This window comes from Schistocerca cancellata, chromosome 2 (assembly GCF_023864275.1).
Source record: "Schistocerca cancellata isolate TAMUIC-IGC-003103 chromosome 2, iqSchCanc2.1, whole genome shotgun sequence".
NCBI lineage: Eukaryota > Metazoa > Arthropoda > Insecta > Orthoptera > Acrididae > Schistocerca > Schistocerca cancellata.
In genome coordinates this window covers 666,761,629-666,777,003 of record NC_064627.1, presented here as the reverse complement: position 1 = coordinate 666,777,003, position 15,375 = coordinate 666,761,629, and the positions used below count along the sequence as shown (strand labels likewise).

The following is a 15,375-nucleotide window of genomic DNA, read 5'->3' as shown; positions in this document are numbered from 1 at the left end:
ATTTAACTGGAATAACCTGTTAGCATTTTGTGTGGAAATTGAGCTTCAGACACAAAAAAATTCAATATAAAGCTTGTGCTGAAGGGAAATAAATAACAGAAAAAACTTCTTATGAGAAATTAAAAACACTTCTCAAAATAGTGTAAGGAGTATTTACTGCACTGATGAGACTTGTAGTGGTGCAAACCATTCCATAAATTTCAATAGCACGAACAAAAGATACCTTATGTACCGAAAAATGGGTATTCTACATCTACATCCATACTCCGCAAGCCAACTGACGGTGTGTGGCGGAGGGTACCCTGAGTACCTCTATGGGTTCTCCCTTCTATTCCAGTCTCGTATTGTTCGTGGAAAGAAGGATTGTCGGTATGCTTCTGTGTGGGCTCTAATCTCTCTGATTTTATCCTCATGGTCTCTTCGCGAGATATACGTAGGAGGGAGCAATATACTGCTTGAAACTTCGGTGAAGGTATGTTCTCGAAACTTTAACAAAAGCCCATACCAAGCTACTAAGTGTCTCTCCTGCAGAGTCTTCCACTGGAGTTTATCTATCATCTCCGTAACGCTTTCGCGATTACTAAATGATCCTGTAACGAAGTGCGCTGCTCTCCGTTGGATCTTCTCTCTCTCTTCTATAAACCCTATCTGGTACGGATCCCACACTGCTGAGCAGTATTCAAGCAGTGGGCGTACAAGCGTACTTTGTTCATTAAACGACTGTGGGAAACTGTGTCGAACGCCTTGCGGAAGTCAAGAAACACGGCATCTACCTGTGAACCCGTGTCTATGGCCCTCTAAGTCTCGTGGACGAATAGCGCGAGCTGGGTTTCACACGACCGTCTTTTTCGAAACCCATGCTGATTCCTACAGAGTAGATTTCTAGTCTCCAGAAAAGTCATTATACTCGAACATAATACGTGTTCCAAAATTCTACAACTGATCGACGTTAGAGATATAGGTCTATAGTTCTGCACATCTGTTCGACGTCCCTTCTTGAAAACGGGGATGACCTGTGCCCTTTTCCAATCCTTTGGAACGCTACGCTCTTCTAGAGACCTATGGTACACCGCTGCAAGAAGGGGGGCAAGTTCCTTCGCGTACTCTGTGTAAAATCGAACTGGTATCCCATCAGGTCCAGCGGCCTTTCCTCTTTTGAGCGATTTTAATTGTTTCTCTATCCCTCTGTCGTCTATTTCGATATCTACCATTTTGTCATTTGTGCGACAATCTAGAGAAGGAACTACAGTGCAGTCTTCCTCTGTGAAACAGCTTTGGAAAAAGACATTTAGTATTTCGGCCTTTAGTCTGCCATCCTCTGTTTCAGTACCATTTTGGTCCCAGAGTGTCTGGACATTTTGTATTGATCCACCTACCGCTTTGACATAAGACCAAAATTTCTTACGATTTTCTGCCAAGTCAGTACATAGAACTTTACTTTCGAATTCATTGAACGCCTCTCGCATAGCCCTCCTCACACTACATTTCGCTTCGCATAATTTTTGTTTGTCTGCAAGGCTTTGGCTATGTTTATGTTTGCTGATAAGTTCCCTTTGCTTCCGCAGCAGTTTCCTAACTCGGTTGTTGTACCACGGTGGTTCTTTTCCATCTCTTACGATCTTGCTTGGCACATACTCATCTAACGCATATTTTACGATCGTTTTGAACTTTGTCCACTGATCCTCAACACTATCTGTACTTGAGCCAAAACTTTTGTGTTGAGCCGTCAGGTACTCTGTAATCTGCTTTTTGTCACTTTTGCTAAACCGTAAAATCTTCCTACCTTTTTTAATATTTCTATTTACGTCTGAAATTGCAGTAACCGCTTTATGATTGCTGATTCCCTGTTCTGCGTTAACTGTTTCAAATAGTTCAGGGCTGTTTGTCACCAGAAGGTCTAATATGTTATCGCCACGAGTTGGTTCTCTGTTTAACTGCTCAAGGTAGTTTTCAGATAAAGCACTTAAAAAAAATTTCACTGGATTCTTTGTCCCTGCCACCCGTTATGAACGTTTGAGTCTCCCAGTCTATATCCGACAAATTAAAATCTCCAACCAGAACTATAACATGGTGGGGAAATCTACTCGAAATATTTTTCAAATTATCCTTCAGGTGTTCAGCCACAACAGCTGCTGAGCCAGCGGGCCTATAGAGACATCCAATTACCGTGTCTGAGCCTGCTTTAACAGTGACCTTCACCCAAATTATTTCACATTTCGGATCTCCGTCAATTTCCTTCGATACTATTGCACTTCTTATTGCTATAAACACGCCTCCCCCTTCACTGTCCAGTCTGTCTCTGTGGTATACATTCCAATCTGAGTTTAGGATTTCATTACTGTTTATGTCTGGTTTCAGCCAACTTTGTGTCCCTATATGGGCGTTGTGACCATTTATTAATGGGAGCATTGACAGAGAGGAAGTGTTAAAGAGTGAAATTGCTGTGACATTGTAATTCAAACACTATCTGCTTCTTTGAAAGAGAATTATGTGCCACACGGGAAACAAAAATGGGTTTGTGCAAAATGATGGCTGTCATTGTATTGATAAAAAATTCAGTGCAGTGGATCCGTCCTAGTACAATGCTACATATTACAAAGAGTGGTTCAGGAGCATTCTTGAAAAGTTATCCAAGATCTGTGATTGGTATAGATTTGGCTCCATGTCATAAATAAGAAATCCAGTATCATGAAATACATTTGTGAAATAGTGAGGTTTTTATTATTGAACGACTGGAAAACAATAATTTGGAGCTTCCACGTAGCTTGAGGGTCTACTGGAACATTCTTGACTGAACTTCGGTTCACAAGAATTCTTTTTGGAGATGCATCATGCTCACTCAACAAACAGATTAAACTTCTCTTGTTGCCTGTGATGCAACACAAATTCGAAGACGTTGAACTCGTATCAAGGAAAAGATAAAATGAGTCTTTTAAGATACATGATGATATTCACCGTATAAAGAATTAAAGGATTCCTTAAATTGTTTGGAGGAATTGTGATTCATCTACTGAAAATTGCAAACAAATGTGTACAAAGAGCTCATTCTCTTGATACGGCAAGAGAACTATTGGAGGCGAGACCGTAGGTAGCAGCGAAAGCGATTGAGATATTTTTTTTTGTCCTCGGGAAGTGTATTTGGTTGCTCATTGCTACACATCATAGACAGTTTTCGTTCACTGTTAAAAATGCATGACACTGTTCACTGTTAGTATATTGAGTGTTAAATTTATGCTTCGGAAAATCCAGATTCTTGTCTTCTACATATTGCAGTCATTGTACTTGGGAGTGCTATATTGGAACACTAAAATGAAGTTGCCATCCTTTGCTGGTGGAATACTCACCTACTTTGCATTACAACAGCAGCACACTGGTATAATAACTACGCTCAAAAACAGTTTCACATTGGTTACAGCTTTGAGCCAGTATTTTACAAACTAACTGAAAAATATGACATTATTCATTAGTAATTATATGTGACATTAAAACAAAATTTTAAGCTCGAAAACAATATTTTCCCTGCTGCAATAGCTAGACAGTAAACTGAATCGAACATTCTTAAATTTCACTGTACAGCAATGATGTAATTAATCAGAAAATGGTGAAAAACATGCATATAAATATAGAATGGTTGCATTTGTAATCTGTGCCAAGGACATTGTTCATGCTTCAAAAGTTGACTCCCACCAAAAAGTGCTCAGATGTATTAAAAATTTCCACATATTTCATCTCCACAATTGTTTCTCCAAACCATGAAATAAAAGTATAAACTTTCACAATTCGAATGATGTACATCATACTGTTACGTCTTGTTTTGTAACTAGACTAATAGCTCGAAGTCAGTGGTCAATCATTATGAGACATGTAATAGCTAGATACCTCAAATAATTCGACTTGGATGTATGTAGTGTTACGATCGCTGGTTGTGATAGGAGAACACAGGAATGTACAATGAATTGAGTAAATAATGTGGAATCTAAGTGTCTTCTTAGTCACTTCCATTGCAACTTCATATTGTATCATTTAACACTGGATAACCTGACCACCAGAAGGCTATTGTATGAGAAACACTCCTGCACTAAAAACAACTTGAACAAATGTTTCTTACTCAGTGTAAATGTGTAGCATTTTAAGTGTTAAGTTATTTGTAGCTACCATTAATATCATAATTTTCACAGCAAGGTGCCCAGTCTAACCATAATCTGTCACTGTTCAATGGCATACACCTTATAAATTTTCTTTTTTCTCAATTTTCCGTACCTCTCTCCAACCCTCGTTAAGATAGTGATATTGAGAATGGCAGTTCTCTATTCTACATGTACTCTAAACTCTGAACCCAAATTAACTTTGTTGCCCCACAATAGGTCTCAGAATATCAGCACTCTGAATCTTATTTAACGGCTTGTATAGAAGGGCACATTGACTACATATTCAGAACTCTTATTGCCCTATAGGCATTTATTTGATGCTATCTTGCTACAGCTACTCAGTTTGTGATTCAGGAAGGAAATCTCGTCTGATGATATTAGATACAATCCAGCAAGAGGGAACAAGATTAACCAAACATGTTGAACAATTTTTTCTATCTGGTTAAAGATACTAGAGGAGGGGAAAATGACATAAGTGAATCAAGTAAAGGTTGCATGCACATTGCATATTTTGACATAGTTTGTACCATCCTCTACTCCTGGCATATTTTGATTGTAGAGAAGGGTGGTGGTTTGTTTTCAGACTGTATATTTTCATGAATAAATATTTTGATCTAGATGGGAGATTTCATTTAACATGCCTGACATTTGAATCAATTCTCCTAAGTTACTTTTCAGTAAAGTATTTTCATATTTTCTACAGTATGTCCCCAACCTTGGGTAATAAACACCTTTCCTATGCAGGTGAAAGACGTAATGCCATTTGACACGTATGGTGCTTCAGAAGCTCAAGTAGTGCATAGTGCAACCTGACAAGTGCAGGCTCACAAATAGCTTGCAGACTAAACCCAGTATCTTGAGAGTCTAACTGATGGACAGTAGCATCTGCTACATAGGCATCTGATTTTCTGCGGGTAAAATAATAATCTTGTATTTTGCTGTACAGGATTCTATAAATTGTCCTAAACATATTGAAAGGAGGAAAATTAAACATGTGCTTGTCATATAATATTGATTATTTTCTAATGATTGATACTCCTTATCTACCGTGTTGTCACTATTGCATTTCATATCTCATTTTCCCTTCTGCTTGTCTCATAAAGGATTTTCAGCAGGATGTTAATTGTGGTAATAGATTCGAGAAAGCCTGTTTAGTTCAGTGTTTATTGAAATTTTAACACATTAATACTGTCATAAGGTATCATATTCTGGTTTTTGTATAAAGTATGGATAAATATTACTGTCAGAAACGTGACATTTTCAAGTTATGTCCCCTCTGATATTGTGGCAGTGAATATAAATTACTTAGACAGTCTGTTCCACAATGTTGTGTATTTGCTCTTTTTGATGTTTACTTCAATATTTGATTTAATATTATTCCTTTTCAGGTTGGTGATACTGGTGGGCACTTTGTGCTAGCAGCAACCATACCCTGTGTCCTGATGTAATACAGTGTGTAAGTTTTTATTGTGTATAGTGTCTCAGTTTGTAGCTAATCAATTATTTGTAGCTAATCAATTATTTTGATAAGTTACCCTATTTATCACCACCACCTTATTCTCAAAACGTGTGTGTGCATGCGTGCGTGCAGGGGAGGAGGTTGTGACACAGATGGGTATAAACTAGTGGATACTTTGAGGTGCCTCGCAATGTTCTCTCACTGAATTCTTAACATTTGTGCATCAGACATGTTCACTTCATGTGGAGGTCATACAGAGGAGGACAGGGAAGTGGTTGAACATATAATGCGAGTGAAAGTCTCACACATACGCGCGTGTGCACACACACACACACACACACACACACACACACACACACAAAAATCACAATGTGTTTTTTGTGTGTGGTTATTCATTGCGTTTGAGTGTGTTTAATTACAATAGAAAAAGAACTAACTCTATGTAAGCATCCTAAACCAGAGTCAGTGTTTAATGATTTTTGGATGAAGAGCCATGCCCATGTTTTCGGTGGTCTTGCCCAGGGTCTGTTGGTGACCAGGATTGGTGACAATTGTTTTTAGTAGATGAGGCATCTCTCCACACTTAAGAAAAATTTGCTGTTCGTTATTTCCATCATGGAATTTCTGTTTTTCAGTCAAATTAAAAGATGTGGTTGTTGTTGTGGTCTTCAGTCCTGAGACTGGTTTGATGCAGCTCTCCATGCTACCGTATCCTGTGCAGTCTTCTTCATCTCCCAGTTCTTACTGCAACCTACATCCTTCTGAATCTGCTTAGTGTATTCATCTCTTGGTCTCCCTCTACGATTTTTACCCTCCACACTGCACTCCAATTCTAAATTTGTGATCCCTTGATGCCTCAGAACATGTCCTACCAACCGATCCCTTCTTCTTGTCAAGTTGTGCCACAAACTCCTCTTCTCCCCAATTCTATCCAATACCTCCTCATTAGTTATGTGATCTACCCATCTAACCTTCAGCATTCTTCTGTAGCACCACATTTCAAAAGCTCCTTTACTACTTTGTCTCATTTCCTAATCTAATTCCCTCAGCATCACCCGACTTGATTCGACTACATTCCATTATCCTCATGTTGATTTTGTTGATGTTCATCTTATATCCTCCTTTCAAGACACTGTCCATTCCATTCAACTGCTCTTCCAAGTCCTTTGCTGTCTCTGACAGAATTACAATGTCATCGGCGAACCTCAAAGTTTTTATTTCTTCTCCATGGATTTTAATACCTACTCCGAATTTTTCTTTCGTTTCCTTTACTGCTTGCTCAATATACAGATTGAATAACATTGGGGAGAGGCTACAACCCTGTCTCACTCCCTTCCCAACCACTGCTTCCCTTTCATGCCCCTTGACTCTTAGAACTGCCATCTGGTTTCTGTACAAATTGTAAATAACCTTTTGCTCCCTGTATTTTATTCCTGCCACCTTTAGAATTTGAAAGAGAGTATTCCACTCAACATTGTCAAAAGTTTTCTCTAAGTCTACAAATGCTAGAAACATGGGTTTGCCTTTCCGTAATCTATTTTCTCTTAATCTATTTTCTAAGATAAGTCATAGGGTCAGTATGCCCCACGTGTTCCAACAATTCTGCGGAATCCAAACTGATCTTCCCCGAGGTTGGCTTCTACCAGTTTTTCCATTTGTCTGTAAAGAATTTGTGTTAGTATTTTGCAGCTGTGACTTATTAAACTGATAGTTCGGTAATTTTCACATCTGTCAACACCTGCTTTCTTTGGGATTGGAATTATTACATTCTTCTTGAAGTCTGAGGGTATTTCGCCTGTCTCATACATCTTGCTCACCAGATGATAGAGTTTTGTCAGGACTGGCTCCAATGGAATGTTGTCTACTCCCGGGGCCTTGTTTCGACTCAGGTCTTTCAGTGCTTTGTCAAACTCTTCACGAAGCATCGTATCTCCCATTTCATCTTCATCTTCCATTTCCATAATATTGTCCTAAAGCACATCACCCTTGAATAGACCCTCTATATACTCATTTCGCCTCTCTGCTTTCCCCTCTTTGCTTAGAACTGGGTTTCAGTCTGAGCTCTTGATATTCATACAAGTGGCTCTCTTTTCTCCAAAGGTCTCTTTAATTTTCCTGTAGGCAGTATCTATCTTACCCCTACTGAGATAAGCTTCTACATACTTACATTTGTCCTCTGCCATCCCTGCTTAGCCATTTTGCACTTCCTGTCGATCTCATTTTTGAGACATTTGTATTCCTTTTTGCCTGCTTCATTTACTGCGTTTTTATATTTTCTCCTTTCATCAATTAAATTCAATATTTCTTCTGTTACCCAAGGATTTCTACTAGCCCTCGTCTTATTACCTACTTGATCCTCTGCTGCCTTCACTACTTCATCCCTCAGAGCTACCCATTCTTCTTCTACTGTATTTCTTTCCCCCATTCCTGTCAATTGTTCCCTTAGGCTCTCCCTGAAACTCTCTACAACCTGTGGTTCTTTCAGTTTATCCGGGTTCCATCTCCTTAAATTTGCACCTTTTTGCAGTTTCTTCAGTTTTAATCTACAGTTCATAACCAATAGATTGTGGTCAGAGTCTACATCTGCCCCTGGAAATGTACAATTTAAAACCTGGTTCCTAAATCTCTGTCTTACCATTATATAATCTATCTGATACCGTCTAGTATCTCCAGGATTCTTCCATGTGTACAACCTTCTTTCATGATTCTTGAAACAAGTGTTAGCTATGCTTAAGCTATGCTCTGTGCAAAATTCTACTAGGCAGCTTCCTCTTTCATTTCTTAGCCCTAATCCATATTCACCTACTACGTTTCCTTCTCTTCCTATTCCTACTGTTGAATTCCAGTCACCCATGACTATTAAATTTTCGTCTCCCTTCACTATCTGAATAATTTATTTTACCTCATCATACATTTCGTCAATTTCTTCATCATCTGCAGAGCTAGTTGGCATATAAACTTGTACTACTGTAGTAGGCATGGGCTTCGTGTCTATCTTAGCCACAATAATGCACTCACTATGCTGTTTGTAGTAGCTTACCCGCACTCCTATTTTTTATTCATTATTAAACCTACTCCTGCATTACCCTTATTTGATTTTGTATTTATAACCCTGTATTCACCTGACCAAAAGTCTTGTTTCTCCTGCCACCGAACTTCACTAATTCCCACTACATCTAACTTTAACATATTATATATATAAAAAATTAAAAGATAGGCAGAAAAAATTACTACTTGCTATAGTGTTACATATGCTTAGGGAGCTTTCCGAACTGAGGTTTCTTAATGTGACAGGCTGTTCACCTTTTTTGTACTAGATATCATCTTCTGAAAGCTATCTATTTCATGATGTGTATGTTTGTCTCTAATGCTGCTCAGACAGAACCATTTATTATTCTGTTTCTACTTAGTAATTTCAATGTGATAAGCTGGTATTAACTTGTACTAAATAGGTGGAGAAGACGGCGAAATGCAGGTGAATGTAGCAGGTTTACGAAGAAACATCAAGAATTTGGCTCACAATTATTCTGATGCACAGGTAAGCAAACAGCTGTGTCTGTAAATTTTGTGGCAGTGTATTGAAATAATAATAATAATAATAATAATAATAATAATAATAATAATAATTGGAAAGCCCCTGCAAAAGATAAAATTGTAAATTTCTGGCTAAAGAAGTTCACCTCAACACATTCACATCTAACTAAATAATTAACAGTTACGTTGAAGACCCATACACATTCCCTGATACACCTACACATGGAATAACTTTTCTGAAACCTGAAGATCAAGCAGACATAGCAAACCCAGCAAAATATCGCCCCATAACATGCCTACCAACAATATACAAATTATTAACTTCAGTCATTACACAGAAATTAATGACACATACAACACAGAACAAAATTATAAGTGAAGAACAAAAAACCTGTTGCAAAGGAGCACGAGGATGTAAAGAGCAACTGATAATAGATGCAGAGGTGACATACCAAGCTAAAACTAAACAAAGGTCGCTACACTACGCGTACATTGATTACCGAAAAGCTTTTGATAGTGTACCCCACTCATGGTTACTACAAATATTGGAAATATACAAAGTAGATTCTAAATTGATACAGTTCCTAAACATAGTAATGAAAAATTGGAAAACCACACTTAATATTCAAACAAATTCAAATAATATCACATCACAGCCAATACAGATTAAGCGTGGAATATACCAAGGAGACTCATTAAGTCCTTTCTGGTTCTGCCTTGCTCTGAACCCACTATCCAACATGATAAATAATACAAATTATGGCTATAATATTACTGGAACATACCAACAAAAAATCACACATTTTCTATACATGGATGATCTAAAACTACTGGCAGCAGCAAATCAACAACTCAACCAATTACTAAAGATAACAGAAGTATTCAGCAATGATATAAATATGGCTTTTGGAACAGACAAATGTAAGAAAAATAGCATAGTCAAGGGAAAACACACTAAACAAGAATATTACTTATTGCATAACCACAGCGACTGCATAGAAGCAATGGGAAAAACAGATGCCTATAAATATCTAGGATATAGACAAAAAATAGGAATAGATAATACTAATATTAAAGAAGAACTAAAAGAACAATATAAACAAAGACTAACAAAAATACTGAAAACAGAATTGACAGCAAGAAACAAGACAAAAGCTATAAATACTTATGCTATACCAATATTGACCTACTCATTTGGAGTAGTGAAATGGAGTAACACAGACCTAGAAGCACTCAATACACTTACATGATCACAATGCCACAAATATAGAATACAGCACATACATTCAGCAACAGAAAGATTCACATTAAGCAGAAAGGAGGGAGGAAGGGGATTTATAGACATAAAAAACCTACATTATGGACAGGTAGACAATTTAAGAACATTCTTTATAGAATGAGCAGAAACTAGCAAAATACACAAAGCAGTCACTCATATAAATACATCGGCTACACCACTACAATTTCATAACCACCTCTACAACATCAAGAAAACACTACATGACAAGCACCCTTATCACCTAACACAGCCACACATCGATCAAGACGCATCCAACACATGGCTAAGAAAAGGCAATATATACAGTGAGACAGAAGGATTCATGATTGCAATACAGGATCAAACAATAAACACCAGATATTACAGCAAGCATATTATTAAAGATCCCAATACCACAGCAGATAAATGCAGACTTTGCAAACAACAAATAGAAACAGTAGATCACATCACAAGTGGATGTACAATCAAATACAGAATACCCCAGAACACACGACAATGAAGCAAAAATAATACATCAACAACTTGCGATACAACATAAACTAATAAAACAACACGTTCCCACATACAAGTATGCACCACAAAATGTACTGGAGAATGATGAATACAAATTATACTGGAACAGAACCGTTATAACAGATAAAACAACACCACATAACAAACCTGACATAATACTCACCAATAAAAAGAAGAAATTAACATAACTAATCGAAATATCCATACCCAGTACAACAAATATACAGAAGAAAATAGGAGAAAAAATTGAAAAATACATCCATCTGGCTGAGGAAGTCAAGGACATGTGGCATCAGGATAAAGTTGACATTATACCGATTATACTATCAACTACAGGAGTCATGCCACACAATATCCACCAGTACATCAACGTAATACAGCTACATCCAAACTGATATATACAACTACAGAAATCTGTAATTATTGATACTTGTTCAATTACCCGAAAGTTCCTAAATGCAACGTAACATATACCGTACAGTTAAAAGGAAGTCACGCTTGATCAAGATCTGCGCACTTTCCATTTTTAACCAGACATGACGCCTGAGAAAGAAAAGAAATAATAATAATAATAATAATAATAATAATAATAATAATAATAATAATAATAATAATAATATTGAAAGGTTCCAGTATTTGAAATGGACAGCAATGTATTTATGTACTTATTTTTGTTGCTACATTGTGGTGATTGTTTTCAATTTTTTAATACAGCGGAACTACTGCAGAGAGAGTTCATTACTCTCTCATCAAAGAGTTGATAATTACCGGGTGATCAAAAAGTCAGTATAAATTTGAAAACTGAACAAAGCACGGAATAATGTAGATAGAGAGGTACAAATTGACACACATGCTTGGAATGACATGGGGTTTTATTAGAACCAAAAAAATACAAATGTTCAAAAAATGTCTGACAGATGGCACTTCATCTGATCAGAATAGCAATAATTAGCGTAACAAAGTAAGACAAAGCAAAGATGATTTCTTTACAGGAAATGCTCAATATGTCCATCATCATTCCTCAACAATAGCTGTAGTCGAGGAATAATGTTGTGAACAGCACTGTAAAGCATGTCCGGAGTTATGGTGAGGCATTGGCATCAGATGTTGTCTTTCAGCTCCCTAGAGATGTTGGTCAATCATGATACACTTGCGACTTCAGGTAACCCCAAAGCCAATAATCGCACAGACTGAGGTCTGGGGACCTGGGAGGCCAAGCATGACGAAAGTGGCGGCTGAGCACACGATCATCACCAAACGACGCGCGCAAGAGATCTTTCACGCATCTAGCAATATAGGGTGGATTATTATTATTATTATTACCTTTTTTTTTATAAAACCCCATGTCATTCCAAGCATGTGTGTCAATTTTTACCTCTCTATCTACATTACTCTGTGGTTTATTAAGTTTTCAAATTTATACTGACTTTTTGATCGCCCCGTACTTTAATTATTGCATTTTGTCTCTGACAATTTGTATAGTGAAGTTAACTTATTGTTGATAAGAAGTGCTCATTTACCTCATTTTGTACCTAAAAAATTGAATGAAGAAAGGGAAAGTGATGTTACACTCATTGATCTCTGCTGTCATTTTCATTTAACCAGTCAACCCTTCAATGTTGTAATAGACATAAGTGAAATCAGTTTTGTGAGTTAGTACAGAGTTATTAAAAATCATATACAAACAAACCATTTCAGAAGTTAGATTTTTTCCTTATAAATGTTTGGTTGTTGTATTGTCACTGAGAACTGGCTAGGACATGAAAAATAGACAGAAAAGATTTCAGTGAACAACTAATGTAGAAATACAGATAGCAGTTTTTCCAAAAATGCATTAGTCCCTTGCAGTTCATTATACACACACAGGGCATCTCTGTGTGCTCTAATATAAATCACTGCTGCGTGGACGCTGCAAAGAATTGTGCAAATTTCTTTATGGAAGCAGTGAGGCCACTGACCAACAATTGTGATATACATAAAAAAGTAGTACATTTTTATTCAAATATATTTACATAAGTATTAAAATACAAAAGTTTTCATTGTATAATAATTTTTGAAATGTTCTTCAGAATGGGGAGCTAGGTTTCATGTTATGATTCACTCTAATAAACAGTTTCACACCTGTTGCCTCTTATTTTTTTCTGTCGGAATATTTTGCACAATCCTTGTGCTTGTTCACAGGAAACTTTTTGATAATGTGCAACTTCCCATTTAAACGTTTATCATCAGAAGTTGAACAACATCCTCTTTTATGCCCTCATCTTCACTAAGTCTCTTATTTATGGAATGCTTGGTGAGATGGTATTGTCAAGGTTTTTTTCCTGGCACATATTCCTGTATAGGAAACAGTTGTTTGCAAGCAGAAGTACAGTTTTCAATACCAGTTGAGACTTTTTGTTACAAAATCGTAACTGTAAATAAAATGGTCAGATTGATCAGTTCTGCCTGTCTTTGAAGTATAATGACTAATCACTAGAGCCTTGGACTTTATGTAATATCAAATTAAGAAATATGTAACAAAAATTGATGAAATATGCAATGTAGCAGTTTTATGTGAACTCCAAAATTTTGTTTATTTGGTAGAAAATATAAGTTTACCAATAGGCTAATGCCTATGTTAATTTTTAATCAGTTCACTTCTGCCACAAAGTATAGAAATAAAAGTATCTCCTTTTCAAGCATGTAAGTCACACTGGAACAGGATTCACAATTAATTATACTTTTCCGAATATTCTGTTCCTATGCATTGTCTTCTGTTTGACAATTTTTATAAATAGAGGAGGACTGCTCAATTTTGCAAAAAGTCAACAGTGCATATTTATACTGAGAGATTGTGCTAGGAATAATATTCTCAGGGGGATCTACAATATCACTATTAAATAAGTGATACAAAATACAAGTTTTCAGCATCCTGGGTTCTTGTTCAGCACAGATTGCAGTTTCCTGGAAGTTATATCACCCACCTTCCGAACTGCATCTTCGATTATTCCAAAGCTTCTTGGAGAGGCATACTTGAAGTCTCCAGTTGCTCAATACTGACAGGGAGTCAGCTGAAGTGACTTATGTTGATGACTCAACTTAGGACTTCATAACTGTTGAATGCTGACAACAATTCACTTGAAGGCACTGTAGGATCAGAAGAAAAGTTCTCCATAGCCAACTTCACAGCTTAAGAATGCTTAATGTAGAAAATCACAGCTTCAGTCCTTGTTGCCCACCTTGTCATCACTGTCACTAGAGGCAGAGGCACATCAGGTAACAACATTTCAGGAAAACCTTCTTCATAGCTGATATAAGTGTATTTACTTTTGGGAAATGATATCTGTCACGCCACTCGTTGCAATGCATGAGCCATATATGTAACATGAGCTAAGTCTGGAAAAATACGTCAAGCAATCCCCACTTTCAACATGCGTGGAAGGGCATCTGTTTACATCAGTATGACCTCCTGTTTCACACCATCTGGCCACAATACCCCAAGTCCGTTGTTAATGAATCTAGCAATTATTTGTTGCCTCCAAAGGTTTACAGTAAGTTCAATAGGGTTTAGATGCAGTCTCAGAGACTTAACTTTCCCAGAATTAGATTGGCAGTGAAATGGCATAGAGCATTGTCATTTCATCAGTAGATTTCCATCTGGGTGATTTGCCAATGTCAGCCTGTTTTTTAAGTCAACATGGCAAGAATCCAGGAAATTCTTTCAGAGATTGGACTCTTCGGGAATGTTGCGATTGTGGTATTTCTGTAAGACATGTTTAAATTCAGGTACCTGAAGTTTTTTCCAGGGTATGTTCCTTGCAATCAGTGCAAAACACTGTTTTTTGTAAAATTCACTGTTAGATGATGTTGGCTGTCCATGCACGTGTGTAAGTAGAACCTGTTTCTTTGAAGAAATCAGTTGTTTATTCCTAATATGTAGATTGCTTTGTAAATGTTCAGTTTGAAATTTCATTGGACATCCTATATGTTTACCACAAGTTTGGTAGATGACTATTTTACCATCAGTGGTTTGAGTGCTTGCAATATAAATCCTTGTGCTCAGCTTTGATGACAATGAAGACACAGCTGCTGCTGTAATTAAGCGCAACTGACTTTGACACATTGTGAAGTGTCTGAGAACAAGAGAGAGAAATGTTTAAAACAAGTCATTGTTGTCCACTTTGAATCTGTGCAATTTAGCTTTGTGTGTAATGTGATTGATGGCAGTATGAGAAATGAAGTAATAAAACTTATATTTTTTTTTTTTTGCTTTCTTGCTATGTAATGAAAATGTATGGGACTTACAAAAATGTATAATTATTCCATAATAACATTAAAATATGAAAAACTATGTAGTATAGTGTAAAATACGTGTTATATCTCAAAGTATGTAAAAATATGTGATTTAAAGTTTAGAAGTAGGGTCCTTTTGGTGTAATTTGTTGAGGTTTAAGTTTCTGGTA

General features: G+C 36.8%; 1 protein-coding gene across 10 annotated transcripts in view; it reads left to right on the top strand.

The window, feature by feature from the left end:
• LOC126162377 (epsin-2) overlaps positions 1–15,375 on the top strand; it is a 169,338-nt gene that overhangs the window by 17,644 nt on the left and 136,319 nt on the right. For 9 of the 10 annotated variants that reach the window (XM_049918843.1, XM_049918840.1, XM_049918842.1 and 6 more), the window contains exons 2-3: positions 5,537–5,604; positions 9,060–9,145. In XM_049918843.1, coding sequence (XP_049774800.1) covers positions 9,077–9,145 — 69 coding nt within the window. In that variant the 5' untranslated portion in view covers positions 5,537–5,604; positions 9,060–9,076. Of the gene's footprint in view, positions 1–4,976; positions 5,063–5,536; positions 5,605–9,059; positions 9,146–15,375 lie in introns of those variants that run through there. The other variant, XM_049918835.1, reaches the window with a different exon arrangement.